Source organism: Cyrtonyx montezumae, unplaced genomic scaffold (assembly GCF_038088225.1).
Source record: "Cyrtonyx montezumae isolate F1298 unplaced genomic scaffold, pur_monq_1.0 scaffold_1, whole genome shotgun sequence".
NCBI classification, from domain to species: domain Eukaryota; kingdom Metazoa; phylum Chordata; class Aves; order Galliformes; family Odontophoridae; genus Cyrtonyx; species Cyrtonyx montezumae.
In genome coordinates this window covers 3,242,860-3,269,555 of record NW_027071825.1, presented here as the reverse complement: position 1 = coordinate 3,269,555, position 26,696 = coordinate 3,242,860, and the positions used below count along the sequence as shown (strand labels likewise).

Below are 26,696 nucleotides of genomic sequence, written 5' to 3'. Positions count from 1 at the left end.
GGCCAGGTTTGCAGTTTCCACACAAGACACCTGACTGGGAACTGTCAGCTGAATTCCCCTCTGATCCTCAGCTCTGCAAACACACAGGATGAGTGCAGTGCACTCCGTGGTCAGGTTAGCTGTATTTTTTTCTGCTGACAGTCAAGTACAGTGTTTTATCCAAATGCTCGTTTCAACTGGGGTGTTTTTCTGGAAAAGCAAAGCACTTTCCTTCTCCATGTGAAATGCAGTTCCTGTTCCTGAAAGTTGGTTCTTTGGTGTGGGCAGGCCCATGGCCAGACCCAGCTGCTGTGTAAATGGGTGTGAGTGGGAGAAAGAGGAGTTGAGCAGTCAGTAGCTGCAGCTGCATCGTGTCATCTGAAAATGATGCAAATGGGGAACATATTTCTCCACGTTCTCCCTAGAGTGTATCTCCACCTACCCGTTTTTGCTCATGTTGGTAGCTTCAGTGGGGAAGCAGGAATTGGTATAGGATGGTGACAGCTGCCAAGCACGAGCTGTGAAGCACCTACTTCACCAGGTCATTGATGCTATTTCTTACTTTTCCAGGTCAGTGAAACACCCATTTTTGTTCCTGGTGTTTGGGGACCTTATTTCTCTGCCATGGTTCCTGGATTGTGGCTGAATGAAGGAGGTCAAAGTGCTACAGGAAAACTGGTGAGTGTATGGAAGCACAGAGCCCAGGATGGGAGCTGACTGTTATCATCTGGGATAGCTTCACTGCCAATTCAGCCAGAGCTGTGCCAGAAACATCCGTGTAAGATCTTAGGACATAGCAGTAAACAATTAGTTGGTTGTTATGTCCTTACAGCCTGTGCATCTCCATTCTGACAGGGGATTATATGTGGGGTGAAGCACTAAGGGCATCTAGTCCTTTTTTGATAATTGTGATAGTATTTATAATTCTACAGGCAAATGGGGTTTCATTCTCTGCATTAGCTGGAGGCTGAGATGGAATTTGAGATGAAGAAATGTACACATTTTCACATAGAAAACTTGTGCTCATGGGTGGAAGGTTATGTTATATGGGCAGAATAGTAATATATTAACCTGTTATCCAGTCTGTATAGATAAGATATTGTCATCTCAGTTCTTCCTTTGAGCAGAGTCTGACTGTATTAGGTTAATGTAATTTATCAATGAAAAGAAAAGCCAGAGTGGATCCTCAAAAACTGAATTTTCTGACTTTGGGGAGGCACTTGGAACTAAAACTCTGAAGTCAAACTTGAAGAAGGCTTAGCTACATAAAGCACTATTGAGGCCAATGTCAACTGCTCGAGTCTAGGGGTGTCAATGAGACCCCAGTACACGTTTCCCTGTTTCTCCACGCATCTCCCTGCTCAACCAGTATGAAGTTGCCAACTTCCTACTGAGAAACTGCAGGAAGCAGAGCCCGGTCCTGCAAGGACAAGCTGTAAGCTCCACACATACAGGTGGGTTTGGCCTTCCAGCAACTGCAGCCATGATTGCTGTCTTACTCACAGCCAGCACCACCCATGTTTTAGAAAGCCTCACGATCAACACACGTGTCCCAGAAGTAGCATCACCACATTTGTGCATTCCATGTGAAACAGTCACTGAACAGGGAAGAGAAATCATCCTGGATCAGGAAGCCCAGATACGCCCTAAGTGGTGAGCTGTGACTTGATGTTCCCTCGTGTGCATGGTCCTTGCTCACGTGAATTTTTGGTTCCTGTCTGTACAGCATCACGCCATCAGTGGCACAGTCAGCACACTTCCCCTCCTGCACCTCTACTTCTCACCCTATCTCCTGCCTGCACTGAGTCCGGTGCCTAAAGCACTCTTGCAGCAGGTGGGATACGTCTGTTACGTTTTTCAGGTCAAGATGAAACCCAAGTGTCCCATTTATTAGATAGCAGCTACGACCAGAAGTAAGATTTAATTATCGCTCATGATAACACCACTTCAAAGGGAAAATGGTAAATCTTGTGCTTGCTTCATAAAAACACGTCTGAGAGAAGTCTGTGTGCTTAACACGAAGTGGGTTTAGACATTTAACTGAGCCCCAGAGAGGACACAGTAAATCAAATACTTTTTTTGGCTGCCTTATGGGGGTTCATCTGAAAGATGATTTAAAAAACGCTTTCCAGTCATTGTTGGGTTCCGTTCTAGTACCAGAGAACAAGGTTTTAAGGAAATTGGAAAGTGAGCAAATGCTACAGAATCAATGTTCTTGTGAGGGACACATAGCAGAAGTCAGCTGAAGTAAGGTATTTTACAATAAGGTAATAAGGTATTTTACAAGAGCTATCTCATTAGAATGGTCTTAAAATATTTAGAGTGATTTTGTTGAGGTTGCACATAAAGGAAGAAATGGTTTATGTGCAGACTGGCGTGGCAGATAAGATTGCATCCGCTGTCATTATGATTTTAAACCTATAGTCATTGCATTCAGGGCATTTTAATATCTGACTCCATCGCAGTAACATTTTTGTTTAAAGCCTTTTCATAGCACGTATGTATACATGATATTTATTTGTGGATGTATTCCTGGATTTATGAGTTGTTCCTGTGTTCTGCAGCGATTATTCAGTGCTGCAATTAGGCCAGAGCTTTGTTCTAATGCGTGTTTGAGTTTTGTCTTTGATGTAAATCTCAGACAGAACAGGCATGTGTTATTTTTATTCCTGTGTTCTGATGTATGTGCTTCATTACCAAAGTTTCTCTACACTGATTGCGGCCTAGACTCAGACTGTGAAAAGTGAAATACATGATGCGTTTTGCTGCCAGTATATATATTGCCAAACACAGTCTGTGCTCTTGAGTAGCTCTAGTTTGGCCTCCTTACTTCTTAATGTCACTTCAAGAGGCCACAGAACCTATGTGATTCTAGCTGGTACTTTGTTCTGTGAGTAATGGCAGTCAGTGCGATGTGAAAGGACTGGATGATTTATAAATGCAGCATGAACAGAACCTGTACTGAGCTCTTCTTTTTTTTTTTAAAGCAATAACTGCTTGTCAGAGGAAACATTTTGTTTCCTGCAATGAACATATGGAGCACTTACCCAGATGACAACACACCTTGTGTTTTATTGTAACGGTATATAGAAAGACGTGGGGATTTGGGCCAAGAAGATGCTCCTGGTAGAGCTCCAATGGAAGTGCACATGCAATCGCATGGGAGAGATCAGAGGACATATTCTCAAGTGTTGCTGGGCAGGAAAACCTTCCTTCCTTTCAGCATTACTCTTCTGACTGAGGCACTGCATGCTCTGCATGTTGCCTTCTTTTGGTGCAGCATTGCTTTTCCTCCCCATTTTAGAGCAAATTCTTGAATGCTGTGATGTCCGTGGGAGCTTTGCCATTGGCTTCAATAGGGTTAGGACTTTACACCTCATGAATAATTTAGAAGCTCTCTTTTCTTTTTTAAGCTATGAAACTGCATTACCCCTTTCCAGGACTGAATTTTCAAGACGTAATGATTCAAAAAATGTTGCTTTCCTCTTTTTCAGATAGAGCATGTGGTCCAAGGCCATGTTGCCTTCCCGGAATTACACTCAAAAGCTGCAGCCAGGTCACTGTTCTTATTTCTTTATCACGTGTCTGCCTTATCGACTGACTACTATATCCCCAGCAGTGAGAAATTGCTTGGCTGTATATGTATTCTGGAACATGGGAATCAACAGAGCAACAATAGGTTGGAAGTACTTACAAAGGCTTTTCAGGTGATCGTTCAGAGAGGAAAGCTTCAAGCTCCCCTCAGATATCTTTAGGGATCCTAGATGGTGATATCAGCTTCCTGCTTTTCAGCCTTGTTTGGCCCAACCCAGCACGTTCCTTGGTACCATGGCATCAGCCCTGTGTAGCTGAGCTGTGTGCCTCGAGCTCGTGGTGTATTCATTTGGAGATGACCTGTTGGGTAAAATAGAGCTTAATTAGGAGTATATTATTCAATATTTTTGGAACAGTCATCTGAAGAAAGTGATAAACCCTGTGTGAAAACCCTGTGTGACACCACAAATAGAACAGAGAAAGCCAGGGTAAAATTTCAGACAAAACTTAAGGTGTGTGGGGGGGGGGAATTGGAGGTAATTCCAGGATGCAGTTAGGACAGATGTAGAATTTTAGTTTGATCTGCTTTAGAAGTGGACGAGAACCACTCAGACATTTGTCAGACCTGAATCTTCTGAGACCATCTTAGCTCAACAGTTAAGTACATTGGATGAAAAATTGGATATCTTAAACTTGTTTTTTTCTTCTTCCTTGGATTAAAGAAAGAAACAGTGAATTTGGCTTTTAATCTCCAATTTATCACTCTGGTCTAAAAAGCAAAGGGACAGTCCTGAGAGATGTGTGAAAATTCATGCACTTACAGTTCATCCTCCCTGGGAGGATAAAGCTACCTGGTTTCTCTGGGTGACCCTTTCATAGTTTTTAATGTTCAATGACTTATTAATTTGCTGAGAACTTGACTAGAATTCCCAGAAATCTATTGGACTTCTTTCAATATGGAACAGATTCATGCTTCCTAGAATTCTCTTTGTTGTTCTTTAAGAAGGAAGATCAGGAAACAAATGCATCTGTGTGTTTGGAATAAGGGCTGATCTTTACTGCTTGGGTTTTTTCCAAAATTTTAGCTTCCATTGCATTTTTCCTATGCCCCCATGTGAAGCGTGAGCCTAAGATGAAGAATTAGTTAGATCTCTAACGGCATCTTTTTGTGTGTTGGAAAAGTGAGTGTGCAGCAGCTTGCTTGTCTGTAATAGGTCTGATAATGTGCTGACCAGAACTAATTTCACAGTGCTAAAAGTTTGGATTGTGATCTGGATAGGGCACTAAATACAGAATATTTAGAAATGGAGAATTTTTACATTTTTTCCTCAGAGACTCAGACTGCCATCTTCAAGATTCCTGAACAGATTAAGTACCAAACTCTCGTTGCTTTCTGAAAGTCTGTCCTCAATAAGAACATAATCCTGAGCAAACTTGTGTTCAATTCTTATTCTCCACTTTCAGCATTGTTCATTTTTATTAGCATGCGCTTAGCTCTGCAAACCAGATGCAGCTGCTGCTGGGAGCTGCACATGGCACTGGGTAGAAAAAGCTCCAGAGAGCTCATGCTGCAGCACTACATACAGAACAGGCTTCGTACAAACGAACTGGCAGAAGTTTGAAGGACTTTGCCAATCACTCACATCTTGCGTAGACAAAAAGAGGACAAGGTGTGAAAGAAGCACAATGCCAGGGTTGGCTGGGTGCTAAAGTATCTGCCTTCTTTTGTGCAGTCTTCTCTTAGGGTGGCATGAGCAGTTGATCCCTGCAAGAGCGGTCCAAGCAGCACAGAGGTCAGATAGAAGCTGGGATGTCTGGTAGATTTCTGGATGAGTGAAGCTTGGAAGCTTGCTTTTCTTTTTCTTCCCAACAGTCAAACCATGACTTAGCCTGGAAATACAGTGACTTTGTATTTAACGTGTGCTGCTTATAGGGCAGTTTTAGAGATGTAGAATACAGGGCCATCCCTGCAAGGGGGGGGGAGGGAAAGTGACGTCAAAATTATTCAGGTCCAGGAAGACACATAAAGCACATTTAAAAGTATGTGAATAATGATGTGAATTAGTTATTTTAATGTCTTCCAAGTGCACTTCATTTTGAATGATGTCCTCTGATAGCATACACATGGTAAGGTATAATTGAAAAAACATGCAGCTGAATGGTTGAATGCAAAGTATAAATATACAGCTGCTAGCAGGTCAGAAGTCAAACTAGTAAAGCATATGCCAAATTCCCTTAGGGATCTCATTAGTGTGTGATTGAATATACATGTAGAGGCTAAGTGAATATCACTGTTTGGGTCTATAGTGGATGAGACAATGACTAATCAATTGTAATTAGGGTTACATGTTGTTATTGACCTACATATCTAGAATTAAATGCCCCACTTGGAGGTTTCCAAGGGGTTGAAAAATATATATGAGTCTGTTTATGATAGTATGAGTGTTTGAAAAAATATTCCAAGCATAATTGCAGCATTTTTTAAATGGAATGTCACTGGGGCTATTGGAAGCCAAAGCACTGAAGAATTCACTGTTAGGCCGAAGATCAGTGTTGCTCCAAGGAAATGTCTGTTGGATATTGTGGAGCTGGGTGTATCCGAACTTAGATGCAGGCGTGTTTAGGCCCATGTTCAGCTCCTCCCTAAAATAGCAACCACTTGCCTTCTCTCCTCCACCCTTACTGCTGCATTTTCATCATAACACATACTGAAATAATTATGGTGTAAAAAAGGAAAGCTGAAAGTGCTATTGATTAATCAGAGAAACTGTCGAACAGTTGTAAAGGAACTTTTGTTTCTCTCTGGGCTCCTCCTTCCTTTTCTCCAGCTTTCCCCTTCCTAGTGTCAGCACCTTGCTGTGCAAGACAAGCATCATCAGACCCCCAGATACCCAACAGCTTTGGCTCCACCAGGGACCCATAGGAAGCAGTGTGCAGACTCGAGATCACGAACTTCCATTGCACCAGAGCTGAGGCGTGCAGACAGGCATCCCCACTGCCTGCATGCCCCACTGTTCCCCCTCTTTGTTTTACTTCTGGGATTTGGGATTCTTTGTTGGTTTTTCTGCTTTTGATAGCAGTACAAATGTTTTATGTTTGATGAATAACCTCCCCCACTCTTTTTCCAACTTGTTTTTCTTCTAGTGCTCAAAGTATATATACGTACTTGAACAGTCACCTGGATCTGATTAAGAAATCCTTGCCTGTGGGTTTCCTCACTGTTGATTTACATGTTTGGCCAGATTTCCATGGAAACAGATCTCCCTTAACAGATCTGACACTAAAGGGCATGGTAAGAAACAGCCTGTCTTTGCAAAAAGGTCAATACAGGGTAAAAAAGAAATAAAAATCTTGGAAGGAGCTTTAATTTTGAACATACTCCTCCTCAGCTATTTAAACTGTCCCATAGGATTTGGGTTTCTTGCTGCATTTTGAAGTGTGCTACAGTTTCAGTAGAAAACCAGAGATCATTATAGTTCAGATATCACCACAGCCACATTTATTTCCTAAAAATAAGGAGAGTGTACATGTCCCAGTAACCTTCATAGGGCTCACACTTCACAGCTCCATTGGCAATGCTCACAGTTGTTGTCAGCTCACCTGTCTGCCTGATTTTGCATCTCAGCACAAATTAGAGTATGCCTATCTGGGAAAGGAATGATACAAAAGTTTGTTTCATTTGGGCAGATAAATGCTTGGTAAATGAACTGTATTAGAATTGTTGGGTGTTAAATTCCAACAGAAATGAAAGGCTCCTCTGCTTGTTGTTAACAATGGACATAGATGCTCTCATGCATGGAAGCACACAGCCACGGTGCTTCACACGTCTTTGTTCAGAGCTAAACCTGGTCTGATGCTGGCTTCTGGTTCCAGAGATGCCACTTGTGGAGCTCACAGGGCTTGAAGTACTGTGTTCTGCACAAGGGAATTTGCAGAGCGTTGCAGTGTGGAAGCAGACAGCAGCTTTTAGAAGCTCACCAGAGATGCTCTGCTGGGGAACTTTTCAGCCCATCTTCAAGGATTTGGATGATTATTTCTCTTCATTGAACTCCGTGGTTATAGACTGGATAGCTAACAGGCCAGATATAATTGTGCAGGGCTGGGAAGATATCAGAAGGGTATCATCTGATGATATCAGAATAGCTGATGAGTAAGACAAAGATTTACTTCAAAATGGCATCGTGTCCTTGTAATGAATATCACAAGCCACTTACCAGCACCAAAACCTGTGCATGAGGCTGAGGTAGGAAATCATAAGCACCACCACCGCATGTTTTAAACCACAAACAGAGGAAACATCAAAAAATAGGTTACATGTTTGTGGAGTCCCACTAATACCTATATTACTGTATGAAAGAATGATATGCTGCAGCAGATTGAGAATTTCCCTTGCTATGAGAGCTGTATGCACGTAGAGGGAATAGCAGTGCACTTTCCATGCTCACGTCTGCCCTGTGCTGATATTAACCCAGAGTAACCACACTACAGTATTTATGTATTTCAGAGTAAAGAAGATGAAGGCATAGTCTTTAATTATGAATTGTTTTTCAGTGTTAACGGTACTTGGAAGTGAGAAGTGCTTTTAAAAACATGTTTTTATGTAATATCATTTTCATATTATTACATTAAATGCATTCTCAAGCAATGTCTGAGTCATAACATAAAGCTGTCACAGTTAATCTATCCCTAATCCTACACTATATGCTGTTTGTTCTTTATTTCTTTGCAAGGGCAGGAGCAATATATGTGGTTCTTCCCCACATCAGGAATAACGAGTTTAACATAATGTTAGGTATACAGCTCACAAAAATAAGGCTGAGAGTTATCACTTAAACTTGTTACAACAAGAAACCGTAGAGTTTTACCTTGTCTGGATTGTACATTTTCTTTTTGATCTTTGCACAGGTTGTTGGACTGACACTGTCTCGGGGTCTGGATGAACTTGCCCTTATCTACTTGGCCACGATTCAAGCAATTGCTGTAAGCCATTTTTAGTGCATAAAAGAACAAATGATTTGTCTTGTGTTCTGTGGCAGACTGATCATTCCCCTCTGCTAAACAGATTGCTAATAATAGATGAATTCACTTAATGGACTTCTTAAAGGAGCAAGATATTGTTTACCCACTTTGCTGACTACTCCCTGCTGTAGGAGATGGTGTGAAGAGTATCCCTGGAAAGTTTTTCCTCTTATGACAGTTCAGGGCTTTTTCCTCTGGTGCATGTGTGAGAAAGAGGCTGATGCTACGAGGGCAGTGTTGGCATCATGGGCTGTCTAGGGGGAAGCAGAGAGAATGGAGGAAGAGAAGCTCTGAATTCCTTGTAGGAAAGATCTTGCTTTTCCCCAAGTTTGCCTCAGCTTCAGTTCCTAAATGCATGGATTTCCCCTCGTTGCCTGCTGGGTGAGTCAGTACCGCACCGCTGCAAGATGGAGTGAGTCTGTAACTCTGCACTGAATGAACCAGAGCTCTTTCCTCCCATGTTTCCCCACTGCAAAGCAAGCAGTTCTATGTACGACATTGCTGTGAAAGCATAGAGACCGCCTTTATGAAAAAGTCACAGAAGTTTGCAGGGAAGGGATATTCTGTAGGAATGGTTCTGTTTCTGCCCTCATTTCTCAGATGGGAGACTTTCCTGAACCCAGGATTTCCAGTTCACGAGAAGGTCTATTTTGACACGAGAACCCAGGCTGAAGGAGTTGTTTTGAAACACTGGTGTGGGGTGTTGGTGATGGGGCGTGCTATCCCCAGGCATTCAGTGACTGCAACTGACACTTCTTTGACATTCTCTTTATAATTAAAAACAAAACAAAACAACAAAAAAAGCCTTGTTGAACTTGCCAAACATTAACAGTGTGATGGATTGGGGAGTTTTCCTGACAATCCTCTGCTTGGCTGGAATACTTCCAAACTCCTCTCCTGGTTAAACAGCAACTTCTCTAGGCTGGGTCAGCCATCTGCGATGGAGGGTGTGCGGCTGCTGGGAATCCACTGCGAGCTGTACATCTCACGTGTTAACCCCCCATCTTCAGCAAAGAATTCGGGTCTGCAATGGATTGTTGTCAGTCTTGATCTTCTTTAAGATGAATGCGGCTGGGCTCTACCTGATGCTTCAGTCTAATCCCACAGTTTAAATAGGAATGCATAGGAGAGTTTAATCAATGGCAGCTACTGATACTACCCTGAAAGAAACCACAGACTTCCCAGTATGAACAGGTGCTCAGGTATTGTGCTGTGCTAATGAGGTGGAAACCTTCTCAGCTGGAAATCCTGGGAAAGTCACCTATTATCTCATTGTACAATGCAACTCACATTTTATTGTGCAACACCAATACTGTTTTCAGCTGTAAGTTCAGCATCTCTGTGACAGCTAATTGCCTCCATCGTGAGATGCAATGGAAAGAGGTCGTATGATGCTTTTCACTGTAAGTTATGTTGGTAAATGCCATTGAAACAGCAGCTAGAAAGCAGACAGAAGTGGAGTTGGGTTTGGTGCGGTGTATTTACCAACTGCTGATGCGATACCTGGAAATTTCAGCTTTCCTCTCATGCTCTGCCACTCCCAGTTCAGCTCTGTTTTGCTGAAGTTCTTGCTCAGCACAGCCCCAGCCCAGTACCATTAACTGCTGAAGCAAGACAGCTTTAAACCTAAGTAAAAGTCTTGTACAGAGCGTAGGCCTGCCCGCAGAATGTTAATCTCTAGTTTTCTTTTCAGCAGGAGACGCTTTTTTTCTTTTCATATAAAATTTGCATTTGAAGCCCCTCCATTTGCATTTTCTGCAATCCAGGATTAAATGAGTTCCCCCCCACCCACAGTGAAATAAGTCTGGCTTTTAATTGGAATTGCTCCGTGAATACAATTTTCCAGGCAGGTAAACACAAAATAATTTTCACAGCGTGTCCTTTCTCAGGGTCTTTGGCATGTGTGCGTTGTGAGAGAGAAGTTGTGCATCAATTTGAATTTCAGAAGCAATGAAAGAGAATATCCTTTCAACTATTCACTGCAGAGCACAACGCAACGGCCGCGGCTGTGAGAACACGTCAGAGAGCCAGTTGTGGCCATCAGGCCTGCTCAGAGGAGACAGACTTCCTCGAGTAGTTTCTTTTTTCCATGATTAAAATCGTGGCTGTGTGATTTGGAAGTGAGCTCCCTGTGTCAATAGGGAAGTGATGGATTTTGTCAGCTGTGTTGCGGCTGCTGCAGTTCCTTGTGACCACGTACCTTCATGCTCAGAAATACCTCTGAAGAGATGTCTGGGGCTAAATCTGCAGCAACTCTGCTAGTTTCAGTGCCCGTGATGTTAATTTGCTTTATTGTGGGCACCAGACCTCTTTGGGAACTCGCAGCATAGTGTAGGAAAACTCAAAGAGCAGTTTGTCAGAACTTGACCAGACTGTGTTTCGTGGGGGGACAGACAGTTTGTCAGAGGAAATGGAAGTGCTCTTGTAAGAGCAAATGGAGAGGGTTGGCTTTGATGGCAAGCAAGGTTAACACAGAGAGAGACGAGTTTTGAAGCAGCAGCCTGTTTGCTTTCATCATTTACAGAGCAGGACACTGACCTGTTCTAATGCAAGTTTCTGAGAATGAAGACCTTTACATAAGAAGTTTAAAAAATATACCTTCGTTTTAGATGTGTTTCAATTAATTCAGGCATGAAATGGAACATTTTATTTTGTGCAGCTGCCTGTCAACTGTGGTCGATTTATCTGGTGCCCAGTTCTGTCCTCTCGTAGTTGCAGTCTTCACCCTTGTAGGTGGTTCCCTTCAAGTCCCTTGTCACTGTAGAACAGAAGTTACCTCTTCCCTTTTTCAGCCAGCCCAAGGATGCTCACTGCAATATACTGTGCCTTTATACTTCCCAATTCTTTGTGCTGTCTGCTTGATTTTTTTTGGTCCTTAATCACAATACCATTTACTCTTCAAAGCTAAGCCCAGTCTGTCCCCTGTAGGTGTACTCCCAGCCCTCGGGTTACTGCTAGGGGCAGGTAGTGTCAGCACATTGCTGTCACACTTGGTAGCACATTGTTCTGTTCCTCTGGCTGCTCTCTTGTGCTCATCTGCTGAGTTTTTTTTGTTTTTCTTTTCTTTTTTCCTTCTTGAAGTTAGGAACGAGGCATATTTTGGAAGCTATGCAGGCTGCAGGTCACCGTATCAACACCCTGTTCCTGTGTGGTGGGCTGAGCAAGAACCCTCTCTTTGTGCAGATGCACGCTGACATTACTGGTAAGTTAGAGGAAGTTTGGGGGAAGGAGTGTCAACTGCTTTATTATTGTAGGTGGCTAAGGGCTTCAACTTTGGAAAAATAAACACTTTCTTTATATAGAGCTGAATTTTGTTGGTTGGCCAAAAATATTGGAACGAATTGTAACTTCCTGCAAGACTGGATTTCCTGAAATGTAAAGACGTTTGAATAAGACAGAGATGTGGTGCAAACTAAGCTCCACGATTGGTACTGTCACCAAATGGACTGTTGGAGGATCTTCCAGCTTGCTTCCAGTCTGTGGGTCCTTCTGTTTATGAAGAATGGTGAAGGGTGCATATCTTTCCATGTACAACTCAAATGTTTTAGGCGAATTTCAGCATGCAGAGTTCGGGGTGTTGATTCCTGATGTGTAAAACAAAGGATCTGTGAAAAGGTATTTCAATTAAAATGTAATCAGGAGTTCTTTGACTGTAACTAATGGCCAAGTGGAATTCAGTACAAAAAGGCCCTTTTGCAGTCTGGAGTTCTCCCCCATTTGTAAAATCTGTGACTGACAAGAGATGTCAGAGTTCATCGAACTGAAATGCTCTCGGTTGTGTTGCACTCATTTGAGCCTATCAGATAAAATAGCTAACATTCCAGGATCAATCCCCCATTCTTTCACCAGAAGAAAAAAAACTGAATATATTATTGTTAGCTGCAAATGCCCATGACTCAGCCATGCAGACATCCAATAGATAACTTTTCAGGCTACTTAAAAAGTATCTTGATCTTTTTGTTTGCTTGGTAAGAATTCTGTATTCAGTGCAGGAAGTGTGCAGTAGATTTTAGAGCATGCTGAAAATCACTGTCTGCTCCAGCGCCCGGCGAGCAGGGCTGTGTGCATCCAGTCCTGGCCAACCCAAGCCCTGAGCTGTGCTCCATCTCAGCAGGAGGAATGCTCAGGAGTGTGATCCTGCACTCAGGTTTGTAAGGTGGATGTGTCTGGTTGTACTTCAGAGAACCGCTGGAGGTGCTGTGGTTGCAGTGGTTCACTGCCAGCAGCCGTTCCTGCGCTGTACGTGCATCCCTTCTGCACGGCACTGTGCTAACTGCAGGGAGGGTGGCATGGTGCTGTGGCACTGGAAAATGATTGTAAGCGGCTTTAAACCGAGGGAACAGCGCAATATCAGCAAGTTAGCAGATGCCTGGGATGCAAGGTGAACTTGCTTTGCATCGACAGTTGGGTTTAATATTAATAATTTTATTTCCCATTTCCAAAGCACGTATTTGTCTTTCCCTCTGTAGAAGTTGCTCAGAGCTCTCTTTAGCACTCCCTCCCATTTCAGCTCCTGATCTCGCAGTTGGCTTGCAGGAGCAGCATTTTTGGGGCTCTTTGGAGACGGAAGTCCTCCTCCCACCTCCGTGTTTGCATCATCATGCATCCAATGAAATTATCTCAGTAATGGAAATTTACACACGTGCCAAATGCCATAGGAATATAAAATTTTTTTAGTGGGGATGAGCGCCTGAAGTGCAGCTAGAGGAGTTGTTACACATTTAGGCATCTCTAAGAATCAAAAAGCAGGCATATCTGATTTATCTGTTACTCTTTTTCCTTCTGTTTTTACAGTAATAGTATGGGTCCTTGAAACCTTTGTGTGAACTGAGGCAAAGTATGATGGCACCTGTGGGGGATGAAACTGGTTTTTAAATTCTCCTTCAAAATATGCAAAGTATTTAATTTAAATTTGTTTTGTTTTAATTTTTTGTTTGTTTGTTTGTTTTATTTTTATTTTATTTTTCTAGCGTTTAAATCTTGTTTTCAAATATATTGTACAATTTGGAACATAACTCTTACTGTTCCTTTCACAGTTTGTGAAAGGTCGCTACTTATATTTTTCTGTACACAGGCCTTCGTGGCTGTATGTTTAAAAACAAACACAACCAACCTTTTGGGTTTTTGGTTGTTCATTACAAAAGGAACAGGAGGGTACCACCCCATTTCCCCTCAAGGTCAACTTTCCCTTTTCAGGTTGGGCTGGAGGGTGTGGGTGACAGGTTACGACCGAGTGCTTTGAGATAAATAACCACTGTTCTTCAGTTGCTTTATCTTCTGCATTTATTTCTTGTTGCAATTGTGTTTCTTGGGTCCTGGAACCACACAGCAGAGATTCACATTCATCTGCAGAGGATCGTACTGTATGAATAGAGCTGTGAACGTGGTTTTCAAGTCCCTTTTCATTCCTTCCTTCTCTTTCTTTTTTACCTTGAATTATTTATTGTGCAACTCCTGCTGTACTGCTTTATTCTTCCTAACAGATGTGTGACTTTTTCCTGTATAGGCAAACCTGTTGTCCTGTCCAAAGAAGTGGAGTCTGTTCTGGTGGGCGCTGCCATTCTTGGAGCTTGTGCTTCTGGGGATTTTGCATCTATACAGGTACGCAGTTCCTGATTTTATTTTTTTTTTCCATTTTTAATTATTACTTTTTAAATTATATTTTACATTTGGAAATTCGGCATTATGCACAGACTTTGATTCAGGTGGAGAAGTTTGCACAGCTGGGCAGGAGCCAGCGTCGCTTTCTCTGCACCCTCAACTTTTAACTGTTACTGATGTGTATAGAACATTCACTGATGTTTGACTGTGGTGACACAGTCAGCTGTTCTCTGTGGGGTTAGGCTGTGTGATCTTAGCAGACAGAAGAGGACATTTGGCAAGGCCCTGCTCCTGCAGGAGGGCCACACTTTCATCTCAGCTGTGGGCCCCACTTTGCGTTGAGGAATTTAAAATGTCAGAAATCCCATAGCACTGAGAGAGTTAAACAGTACAAACACACCTACACCTCTTGTCTTGCTCCCAGTGAATTCAGTTAATAATGAGTGGAGCTTCAAGTTGATTGGTGTTATTTCAGTCCTTTAAAAGCTGTAGAAGTGGCCGTGATGTTTTTATGTTCAGCAGATCACTGTAATGCGATGCTATGTAAGTGACAGTAAGACACAGAAACCTGAGCAAGGGTCTGTATGCTCAAAGTTGTGGCTGTTTTCCCCACTGTCAGTTCTGCTAGCAGTAAGAACAGCTTCCCTTCATAAGAATTCTTCCATTAAAATCAGTCCCCTTGGAACAAACATATCGAACAATGCACATTTCTACTTAAAAATTCCAGTGCTTGTGAGGAAATCTTGATTGTTTTGATAAACGTAATTTCAGTAGCAGCTTTTAGTGATAGGAACTCATATTTAATTCCTACCTTTGTGTTATCTGTCCTCATTTATGGCAGTATTTCATTTCTAGTTTAAGATATCTTGCACCATTATGCAATCTGCACACCTCAAAACTTAAATTAAGTAAGTCTGACTTCATAAAAATATAATCCCTTCCCATCTTTTCTCGAATCGAAGAAAGTAGTAGCAGAATAGAAAGAAAAAAAGAAACCGAGTTGCAGGTCAGCTTCCTTGAGATGCCCCTGGAACAGAAAAGGGGAAAGCAGTTTGGAAATGACTGTTGTTCATCTCATGGGATATTTGTGGTGTGGGTCTTTCCATCCCACTGCCAGTGGTGATCGCTGGGAGCCAGGTGAGGCCCCATCTGGTCATCTAACCTGCAGTGGGAAGAAGCCACTCTCCTTTTTTGGCTTAGCATCTGTTCAGAAGATTGTTGTTGCAGAGGTGACACCAATGGCAAGATGAGTTGTATTACACAGCAAACATTTTTGGTGGCATTTAAATATTTTCCAGAGAATTCAGGTACCTGGGATCAGGAGCTGTATAAACTGTACAAAGGTCTTTTTAGGGAGGGTGGTGTAAATGTGTATCTAACGTTGCAGTTCAATAACCTCTTATTTTTCTAACACTTCTTGCAAGGCAAAACCTTTCATAGAGATGCTGCTGCAAACATTCAGTGTCGTCGTAGTTTTTGTGAATAACAGAAGCTATGATCTGTCCTCTGATAGACGTTTTCTACTTAGTTATTGAGTTTTTCCAAACTGTTTGTTTGCTCGGTCTAACAGTAAAGGAGAAGAAAATACACAAAAGGAAAACAACTAAAAAACCCAACCCCATGAGTTGTTTTTAGCAATAGCCTCTTTATGACTATGTTTGTTTGAAGGGGAATTTTTACTGTCTTTGTCCCAGTGATTTTGGTCACAGTTCTCAGAATGATTTTTGGACATGTCCAAATCAAAATGCTTAAGAGCAGTCTGGTTTTCCTGGCTTTGCTGGTCTCCGTTCTCCAAAATCCAGGCATCTTTAGGAGAGCTCGGAAATAGCACCCCATACCAATGAATACTCAGAATCACTTCTGGTAATCTTAGTCTGGATTGAACAAAGTCTGCTGACTACAGAGCAGACAGGTAAAGTGCACCAGTGCCTGGCATTAGCAGCAGTGCTGCTGGGAGTGATGGTTCAGGGAGCTGATCAGCAGGGCTGATCTCAGGTTGTGTCTGCACACTGAAACTGCAGCTTTGGGACTGCAGTGTACATGAGGTGTATGAGCTGCTCTGCTCATGCATTCTGGTGCTGTGGGTGTTCTGGGGCATGGGACACCAAGACAGAGCCTCTACTCCAGCACAGAACCTCAAAACTGTAGGGGTTGGAAGGGACCTCCAGAGATCATGGAGTCCAACCCCCTGCCAAAGCAGCTCCCAGCCCAGGTTGCAGGTAGGTGTCCAGGCAGGACTTGAATATCTCCAGAGAAGGAAACTACCAGCTCTCTGTGCAGCTCCAGTGCTTCGTCACCCTGACTGAGCTGATGAAATTATGGCAGTGGTTAAATCAATGGACACGGTGTGTAGTCATAGCAAAACTATTGCTTTGCTACCTTAGAATGACAATCATTAAAGTTGGAAAAGATGTCTAAGATCATCCAGTCCAACGCTCCACTCACCACCAATATCTCCCCAGTGAACCATGTCCTGTAGTACAACATCAGAATGCTTCCTCACACAGAGAAGGTCCATGGTAAGGAGAAATGGTATAGAGTAGGAAACATATGGTAACTGTATACTGTAATTAGTGTTAGACTTTTAGATTAATGGTTGGGAAATGCATTGGCGTTGTCCGTTGTTTCCTTAGGGGTAAAGTAGGTGGTTGTGGTGGTTGCTGTTGCTCCCATATTCCCGTACTGTCTTGATCCTTTGTCCTGTTACATTCCACCGCTGGGATTTGGAGATGAGGAAACTGCTGGAGAGAAACCTTGGGGGATTATTGCTTCAGGGACTGGGAGTTATTTACCTCCATTTGCTGCATGGTGAACCCAGTCAGCATGTTGGTGGAGCAGTTGGATGCTCACACTTCCCTTTCTTGAACAACTGGTCGTAATGGCTGGAACATGAGTGTGCTCTTCCCTAAATGAGTTTCTTCTCAGAAGGAAACAAACCTCAGTGCACCTCCCGACTCCTTCCCTTTTCTGTAATACAGCAGTGGCTATTAGCTGTACTATTTGCAGTACTTCCTTATAATCCTTATTTCTTTTATCTTCTTGAGTGATTTGGATAGAAAAGATTTTCATGCTTTTTGTTCACCACGTCTGTATTTGTCACAGAATTCTCTGAGCCTCTGCAGAAAAAAAACAACACGTTGGGAATGAAAGTTCCTGTAAAATTTGTAGCCATGGAGGTTAATTTGCTGGATGTGTGTGGTTTTAGGAGCTCAAGCCCCTTGAAGCTGCAATTTCATCTTTAGGTAATTCTATCAAGGCAAGATTTATAGCCTCCATCCCTCATGCCTGGTCACCATATGTTGTTTCTTCAAAGAACGTTGACTTCTCTGTTTTCCTCTTCATTTACTCGCTCTGCATTTTTCTCCTCTGCGGTAAAAGAGAATTAAAACAACTGGTCTAACCAGAAAGAAAAAACAAAACACACACAGCGTGGTGAGAGTGATTTCCCATTTTATCTTTCGGTTATTTCATCTCCAGAATCGCTGGGAAAAGGGGAAAATCTTCTGAATTTCTTTGTGCAATTTGCTTTATCTTTTCATTCGCCCCCACTACAGCTTTTCCCTTGTGGTGATTTTGTATTACCTTGATGATGGTTCCTGTGAAGTGGGGCACAGCCTGCGTGGGTCAGCACCGACACGGGAGATAGTGCTGGGTGAAAATCGTGTCACATATGGATTTTTGAAATATATATCCTATCGTTTGGGGGATTTCTGAAGTGTGTGCCACAGTAAATGAAATAACCTTACTGCTTCTGGCTTAGATGGGTCAGTTTATTGGGTCTCACCATTCCTTCCATGTGGAGCAGCGGGATCCTGGGTTTTTTTTTTTCTCTGTGATTGTTTCTGTAGTAAAAATATAGTTTCCGGTTTAGCAAGCCAGCAATTCCTTCTCAGTAAAAATGTTCAATAAATAAATGTCAAGGTTTCCACTATATCCTCATTAATCTGCTTCACTTGTATGTAATTGAAAATGGGAAGAAGGTGCTGTTTGATTTGGCAATGATCCAGCTCTTTTTTTTGTTTTTTTTTCTTTTGGATAACCGACTCTGTGGGACAAAGCTGTACTCCAGGGAGCAGGATTATTGCCTTATAACATTCTGCACTACCCTGACTATTCCTTAATTGCATATTAAAGCAATTAATAAAATTACCAGTATGAAACTAAACTGCCAAATTTATTTTGGAGTTGGTATCTAATGTGGGTCATTCTTCCTGGCCAATATGGAAGAGAAGAACTTCGTATGATTTGCTGTAGTGCATTTCAGGGGTAACCTTCTGCATTCATTTTTGGTGTAAAACATTGAGTGAGAAGTTGGTCCTTTTTATTACAGTACGGTTACTCCACAGCTTTGGTGATGGACCAACTGGCAATAGTGAACTGACAGCATTTCCTAAGAAGACACAGAAGTAGTAATTGGATGTACTCAACTCTTTGCTGACAGAACTCGCAAGATGGGGCTGTTTTCATTGCTGGATCAAGCTGTCTCTGTAATTTTGTGTAGCTCCACTTATGTCAGTGGACACGCTTCAGTGGATGAGCTGATCCTCTATTCCTCTTCCAAAGCATTACCTGTCAGGTCATGGATTGAAATTAATACAAGTGTTCTGGTTGATTTCCATATTTTCAAAAGGAAGAACCGAGCGAAAAATGAGGGAGAGGATAACTTTTTTCCTTAGAAATGGTAATAACTTGGGAAATCAAAAGAGGAAATGAAATTACTTCTCCCTGTTGAGTTAGGTAATATTGCCTTCCCTCATTAAGAATGTAAAGCACTCTTGTTTTTGAGCAGGGTAAATTAGTAATTAAGTGCTATAATCAACTTGTGTAAACAGAATAATGAAGGAGAGCAGCAAATTAATCATTTCGTGGGCTTGCCTTACCCAATTAATGCACTTTCTACTAAGGGCCTTCGTGTTAGTTTGGGATGTCTCTTCTCTTCTTAATCTGGGTATTTTGGGAAGTCAGAGGAAGGAGGTGGTTGTTCTTAGGCACCATGCTGCATGCAAGGAGCGTGTTAAGGTGCTGAGATCTTGCCTTCCTTTTCTTTAGAAGCTCCAAGTTTGTGCATCTACACTTTGAGTCCATGGTTCGTGGAGGCCATTCTTGGGCAAGGCTGGGCATTGGCTTTTGTTTTTGTTCTTAGTACACTGGCTGGGTATGGCCTCTTTATGTCAGAGATTCCTTTAAATTCCTTCCTGGTTATGTTCATCATCAGTCTCTATTGAAAGGGCATTGGCTCCAAAAAAACTTACTTGGAATTTCTGTGCACAGCTGATATAGCTATTGTTAGAGACAGTATTCTGGTGGTGAAAAGAGCTGAATCTTCACAGTCCATTCATTTTGTGTGTTCTCACTTCTGGCTGTCAGCAAAGCTATCAAATAATGTCATGGACAGTTTGTGATGCAGACAGTACAGCTTGCTGTTGTCCACATAAACAGCTAAGATGTTCAGTGACTGTGGTCATTGTGTTCAATGTTTGCAGCCAAGCTTGGATTCAAAGCAGTGATTCAGCAGTAGAACTTTACTCCTTTACCTCTCTCCATGGTGTTTTGACACTGAAATACATTTGCCTAACTGCAGTGGTTTGGGGTGGTTTTTTTAGCTTGCATAGAAAAGGTTAGATTCAATACAACATGCATGAAACCACCAAGATACTGGCAGTGCCTCTGGCTTTTTATGGAGTCAGCTGCCTTCTTACCAGAAATCTTTAGAGGAGTATAGATGAGAGGGAAAAATCAAAAGGCAGTGATTTGATGGCCACTGTCCAGTTCCTTGTGGTGTAGTGTTGATGGTACAAAGAGTGCCTTTTTAGTTAGCATATTTTGGCCTTTGTGTCAGAAGTCTTAGCAGTAAGGGTAAGAAGTGGGTGAATCAGATCTACTCTTTTGCCCTAAGGATGATCCTTCTGTATTAAAGCTGAGAAATATAAATGCATGTCTGTCTCTGCCAAGCACACAATGAGCTTTCAATTGGTTTGAGAGTATTCAGCGTGATATATTATTATTATTATTATTTTCACTTTTAAAAAGCCGCAATAAACACATGAAAACATTTCTCCTTTCTTTCAGCTGACGTCACTGGACAGTATTTATGTGTGGTTGGAAGCCCACTCTTGGTGGGCATTACATCTCACATCCAAGCACCACCACTTAGAGACAGACAGCTGAGATGTGGCCAGCGCTGGGAGCACGGTGCTTTCACAAAAGCATTGAGAGAAGTGCCCTCTGTCTTGTTGCTGTTTACAGACATGTGATACTGGTTGACATCTGTTGCCCTTCTCATTTGAGGCTGTTTGCTTTACTAACTTTAACATTTCCACATCGCTGCGCTGTTGAAGTGCAGATACACAAATCTCTTGGAGCCCCCGAGGTCCTTTTAGGAGAAGCTGAGCTGCCCTCATTCAGTATCATCCTGCTGGCTGCTTTTTATACTGGAGTGCAGAGAATTAATTCTGTGGCTGTGAAATGTTCCTGGTGGAGTGCTATGTGCAGTGCTACATGTTGTCATGCTTTTGATGAATTCTCAAATCAGTGCGTGCTGTACAGCAGTGTTTGGTTAATTGTCACCTTAGATGATTTGTAGCTGTTCTATATCACTTGAAATTATTACAGGTAAAAACTTGTCTAAGAAAATGTCAGAGTTTGCTGTAGCAGGTCATATAGCTACTCAAATGACAGATGATTGTAGTCCGTAATCATAATGCAATATTCTCAGTTAATGTAAATCAGCACTACTCCAGGATTTCAGAGGAGTGACACCAGTTTACTCCAGTGCCCTGATCCAGTCAAGCACTGAGGTACATCATTTAACTTTCAAGGAGGCCAGAAGTTCAGATGAAGACAAGCAGGGCTGCCCATCTGCTGAAGTACTTTGCTGGATCAGAGCCCAAACAGGAATCTGACACACAGTTTGCCTGTAGATGACACATCTTGAAACGATAAAGGCTGCTATGGCTCTTGCAATCAGTTATTACCCATTCAGAAATGGGTTGTGAATACTAGAGTGAACGGAATACAAAGGCAGTGCCTTCTGTTTGGTGCTGTCCTTTTGTGCAGACTTAGCATGCTCCAGTGTAGATGTCACCCGGTACACGGATGTTCAGATTTGGAATTTCTGGCTAACTTTTAATGGCAGGGAAGGGCAGCTGCAGTGGGACAGTGTTATATGTTGACCGTAACAGAACTGAAACCATAGACATGGCTGAGGATCTGGCACAGGAGCACTGACATTGGAGATGACGATCTCAGAAATCCAGCTGGTAAAGATGTGACCATATTATTTTCCTGAAAGCAGGTAACGGAGTGCCAGACACGAAGTGTGGATTCTGTTTGGCCACTGGTGGACAGCACAGTGTGGGGAAATGAGTGGGCTTAACTGTCCGTTAGTTCTGGCTGAGAATGGTGATAAAGGTTTTGTGAGTTATTTTCTGAGGTTATGAGGATAGACTGAAAAGACAGTAAAGGCCTCCAAGGCGTTTGAAAGCCCCACAAAATGTGGTTAATCTTCAGTGTTTATAGTGAAGATTCATCCAGGTTCGTGTGTTGGCGTAACTCCACTGACTTCACCTGACTTCTATATCTTGCTTGCACATGCCCGATGAGCATATTAGAAGCAACCATATGTATATAAATAAAATCTGCTCTGTGGGCTCAGCACTTAGATCGTCATGCCTGTTAGCTTTTAATAAACTCACATCAGCTGATGTTGGCAAAGAATGGGAGTTTTGTTAATCTGCAGAAATTGAACCTCTTAGTCGACCGTAGTGCTCTTCTTACCGAGACCTGTCGGACAGGAGAAGGTGCACAGGTTGGGATAGTTCTGGTTCAACTGTTGCTCTGTTGAACTGTTGAGTAACGAGACCTGAAATGATGGTGTTGGAGTCGGTGTAAGGAGATGTACAATTAGTTGATTTTTTTTCCAAACAGACCAAGACTAAGATCATCTTGTTGAAGAAATTATTGTGTAATATCACTACCTTACAGCTCTTCTAGCTTGCTGGCCTTGTCGTGAGGAAAGCCATAAATATGAGGGAACCATAAATGTGTCTTTACAGCAGACAGATGCTTTCTTTAAAGCGTACAGTAATCCATCTCCTTTCTATTTTAAGGCCAGATTTTACCACATGCTCAAAGACATGGCTGAAGTCATTTGGACCTTGGACACCCCTTCTGTCCAGGCCATTTAGACAGGGAAAAACATGATAGCAATATTTCATAGGAAGGATGAGTACAGAGGAGGTTTCCATGGATCTTTTGTAACTGTCAGTAGGCAGCGAGGTCCTTTTCGGAGCTTCTTGCTTAAATGATGTTTGAGATGTCAAACAAGTTAAAGTCTCTTTGCCCTCTCCTCTTCAAGAGCTGAGCAGAACAACCCTCAAGTTATGCACTGGAGAATTGGAAACTCAATCTGGCTGCAGTGTGAGATTAATTTTCCATCTGGGATTTGCTCTCTTGCTATGTCAGTGCAGAGGATCAGACTGTTCTGTAGCAAAGCACAAGCATGTAGAGGCTCTGCAGTAGCTGTCTGAAACGCTTGCGTGGTTCCTTTTTCAATACATTTTTGGAGGACATTATGATCAGCATTTGATGTCAGTAGTTTGTATCATCGGGACATACTTGAGCCTTCTTATATCTGAAGGTTTTTTACCTTATCTGAATTACGTTGTCCTTTCTCCTGTAGGTGCCTGGAAGGTTTTGTTTCTCAAGATATGCCCTATCCGTGCAGTTTGATGGCTGGCTATCTGAGTGAATCTGAGTGATTCTGAGCGATTCCAGTACATTTCATTGCGCTGTGGTTAATCTAAAATTCTTTCTTCTCTTTTATGTATTCATGGATTTGAAATGTTAAAGATCCCCTGTTAGTTTTATGAGCAAGAAAACCCAGTGGCTTTACTAGCATGCAGGCTTTCCTCCTCTTCAGAATTGGAATCCAGTTCTCCTTTCTTTGTCTTACTAAGTCATGGGTTCTTGTTTCCTTGGTTTCTTGGACGTGGATGTGTAACAGTCACTCCAAGCTCTTGCTTACTTTCTTGTTCTGAAACAACTTTTCACACCCACAGCACTTGAACATCTCTGAAACACTGTTTGAAACTCAAAATTGGGCAGTGAACTGTAGAGAGAATCCATATCAAATTTCTTCCTGGCTCTGATTTGTTTTAATGGAAACAAGTGTCCACATAACGACTAGCGAGGCCATAACCATCACCCTTGAGGGAAATGTAAGCAGAAGAGCTAACTGCTAACTGGGCATGGTAAAGTATAAGTTGCAGATCTTTGCAAAAAGATAATCCTCCACATTAGGGTTGGAAAACACTTGGTAAACACGAACAAGGAGAAAGAAGCATTGTGCCCACATCATGCAGTGCCTTGCGAGAGTGGATAAGCAGCAAAACGAGTTGCATTAAGTTTTACAAGTGCAGTTTTCAGCTAAGAGTAATATATAGGGAATGTACTTAATGTGTAGCAGTGCTGGGGGCTGGATTCCCCTGAATATTTTTAACCTTCAAGACCTAATCAGTTTTGAACCGTGTGGGGCCTGTGTGTGTGAGCATTTTTCACACAGTTTCCTGTTGGTCCTTTCCCGTGTGGAGGTCTTCTGAAGGAGCGTGCGTGGGGCAGCCGTGGTGGAAGCATCTCCTTCTGTCGAGGAACGGAGTGCTGATGATAATTGGAGGATGAGAATTGTGTTTTGTATGAAAGATCCTTTCATTGCCCAGCCCTCTAGCTCAAAACTGAGCTAAACATCTTGGATATATTCAGCAGAATGTCTTGGAGTCTAGCAGCCTTGGGTCAGACTCCTTTTGCTTTCAAAAAGTCTGATGAGAAGTTTTCCCAGAGAAGTTTTCCCAGGCTGATGTCTCCCTGGCTGTTGTTATTAAGTACTTTGGGTATTGAAGGCTGGACTGAGAGAAGCTGTGCTTGAGTGCCTTACAGCTGATAAATTGTGTATGTGTTAGTCTCTGGGTTGGAAGCTGGCACTTAGCTTAGGTGAGGGAGATGAGTAATGGCCGTAAAGATGCTAAGCTGTTTGAAACTCTTGTAATAAATGGGGTCTTTTTGTGATGAGCTATCCTCACTTTCTTTGACTGTTTGGTGTAAGAGCTTTGAGTATACAAGCATATTGCTCATTAGTTACTGGCTGTGGTTGTACGGTTGTTTAATTCTGCAATAGTCCCATCTAAGGGATGTTTCTTGTACTGCATGAAAAGGACACAAGGCGAGCTTTGCTTTTCATGTTGTTCATATATCTTTGCCCCCATGGAACGACTGCACATTTGTCTTACGACACAGAATGCCAAAGAGAAGAACCAGAGGACAGGCACGGGAAGAGACCCGGGAAGGAAACATGAGAAAGAATATGGAGGTGGCAGACAGTTAGGCACTATTTTGTTTCTTTTCTGTATTAGATACCCAGTATCCCTACCATCTCCCTCTCCCTACACCCCTACTTTCATGCTCATGTTGTTTTGTTGTTTTTTCCTTGTATCTTTGCCACCTTTTTTGTGCCTCTCTTATTTTTTTTTCATTTTCTCATCTGTTAATTCCCCTGTTTCCTACTATTCCTCCTCTCCTGCTCTGCCTTCCTTTCTATTCCCTTCCCATAGCTTAGCCCCATGCCCACATGGACAGAAGGGACAGTTTGTGGCTCACTCTGTGCTGCTTCCTCAGGTATGCTCTCGAGGGTTGTAGTACTTTGGTTAAGCATTGTGGTGCATGCTCTTTCTTATGGGTACACATTTATCCACACAGCGCTGTTTGGGCTATGCCAGTGTTGGACTGGAAGAGGAAAGATTTATGATGGCATTGATTGCAGTGCTAAAATAAACTGCCCTCCCTTAGCCAGAGGAATATGAGTTTGTAAATGCCAGTGTTTTATACACAAAATGAAGGACATTGGCCTAGGAAGCCAGCTGCCTAGGTTAGCTGCTCAAGATCTGAAAATGCCAAGTCTTTAAAAGCCAAGAGCCAGAAAAAGTCATTTATATTAGAACAAACTCTGTCATGAGTCATTTGACTTCTTTTTGTCTCGCACGCAGAGTTTATGTCTCAGACCTTCTAAGGCCTGAGTAACATCTGATACTCTTTAGGCTGAGCTAGCTCTAATAGGAGCGAGTTCCTGCTTCCAGTTAGAGTACCACTTCCCAGTTACAGCATACCTATCAGAACTCTATTTAGTGCAAGTATGGTGTTTACAGGCTGAAAACCATTACTTATTTGTTATTTTTATGGTAGCAGAAAATGTTTGTCTGTGATTCAGTTCCAGCCATGCTGTTGAACAGTTCTGTGTCCTGAGCAACAGCAGAGAAAGAGTGACCCAAGAGGGGCTTTTACTTTTTGCCTCATTCATTTTTCCCATGCAGCCATGGCCCAGGGTGACAAAGTCTAGTTGTTGTGGATGGTGTGGGAGTGGAGAGCTTGAACACACATGGAGTGGAGCTTCTTCCCCAAGGGCTAGGGTGTAACTTCACAACGTGCTCCGATCAGGGAACATCATGTAGTTGCATCTCCCTATAGGAAGCTGAGAGAGATGATGTGAAGCAGAGAACTGCACTCGGTAGCTCCTCCCTGCTTACTCTTGCCTTCTGGAAAGCTGTGTGTCTCCTTTCCTGGGGCAACACTTGTCCAGCTTCTCAAGTCAACAAGGACAAGTGTGGACGGAGGTCCTCTGCAATTCCTCCCTTCTCACTGGAGTAAGGATTCTAACCGTGTGGGCTGCGTGCCACTCTGTGTTTCACACACAGGTTTATGTATGAGCTCTGTGTGCTTTTTCTTCTCTTTTCCTTTAAAAGAGCCAACACCAAAACATATGTTTCATCTTTTTTGCCCTTTTTTGTTTGTGCCTCTCCCTTTTCTTCTTCCCGTCCCCTCTGTTCCTATGTTTTCTTTTTAAATATTTTACCAGGTGAAAAAGTAGGTTAATTGCAGCTAGATAACTGCTGGTGCCAAGGCCTACACCGACCTGAAAGAGGAAGCAGAAAGACTGCTGAACATCAGGAGAGCTTTGTCCCACTTGAAAGCTTTCAGGGAAAGCGCTGGAGCATCCCCAGCCTGCTTGGGAAAGGACAGCCTTCCAGGCCCGCTGCTGGAAGTGACCTACAGCTTCATTAAGCAGCATGACTCTTGTTCCCCCTAGTGGCTAATTACGCAGAATCCGTTTCACATGAGCGTTTCATTTGGCTGCCTTTGAACTTTCTGCCGAATTTTCCTCCCGTTCACATTTTTGCTGTGCTTTGTAACTTTCCTAATTCTCCTAGTGCGGTCAGTTCCCATTCTTTTGATTTTGACTTCAGGAAGCAGGAAAACGTGGAAGAAGAAGTTTTATCTGCAACACAGCAGTTGATTTAAGGTTGTGGAGGAGGGAAGAAGTTCTGCATGTTTTCTACTCATGGATGCTGGAGTATTTTTTCTGTAACAGTGAGGGTTGAGGAAGAAGGGTTTTTCTCTGTTCACCACCACTGTTCATATTGTAACTCCTTAAGTATGAACAGATACCCACGTCCAGAAATGCTAAGGCAGCTCAGATCAGCAAGCTTGTTTAATGTCCTTGAGATAAGTAATGAACT

The 26,696-nt window shown here is 42.5% G+C and overlaps 1 protein-coding gene across 12 annotated transcripts in view; it reads left to right on the top strand.

Annotated features, from left to right (window-relative positions):
• Positions 1–26,696, top strand: part of FGGY (FGGY carbohydrate kinase domain containing) — a 276,235-nt gene that overhangs the window by 236,536 nt on the left and 13,003 nt on the right. For all 12 annotated transcript variants that reach the window (XM_065738156.1, XM_065738206.1, XM_065738165.1 and 9 more), the window contains 6 exons: positions 550–657; positions 3,474–3,535; positions 6,658–6,805; positions 8,419–8,493; positions 11,614–11,734; positions 14,039–14,133. In XM_065738156.1, coding sequence (XP_065594228.1) covers positions 550–657; positions 3,474–3,535; positions 6,658–6,805; positions 8,419–8,493; positions 11,614–11,734; positions 14,039–14,133 — 609 coding nt within the window. The remainder of the gene's footprint in view (positions 1–549; positions 658–3,473; positions 3,536–6,657; positions 6,806–8,418; positions 8,494–11,613; positions 11,735–14,038; positions 14,134–26,696) is intronic.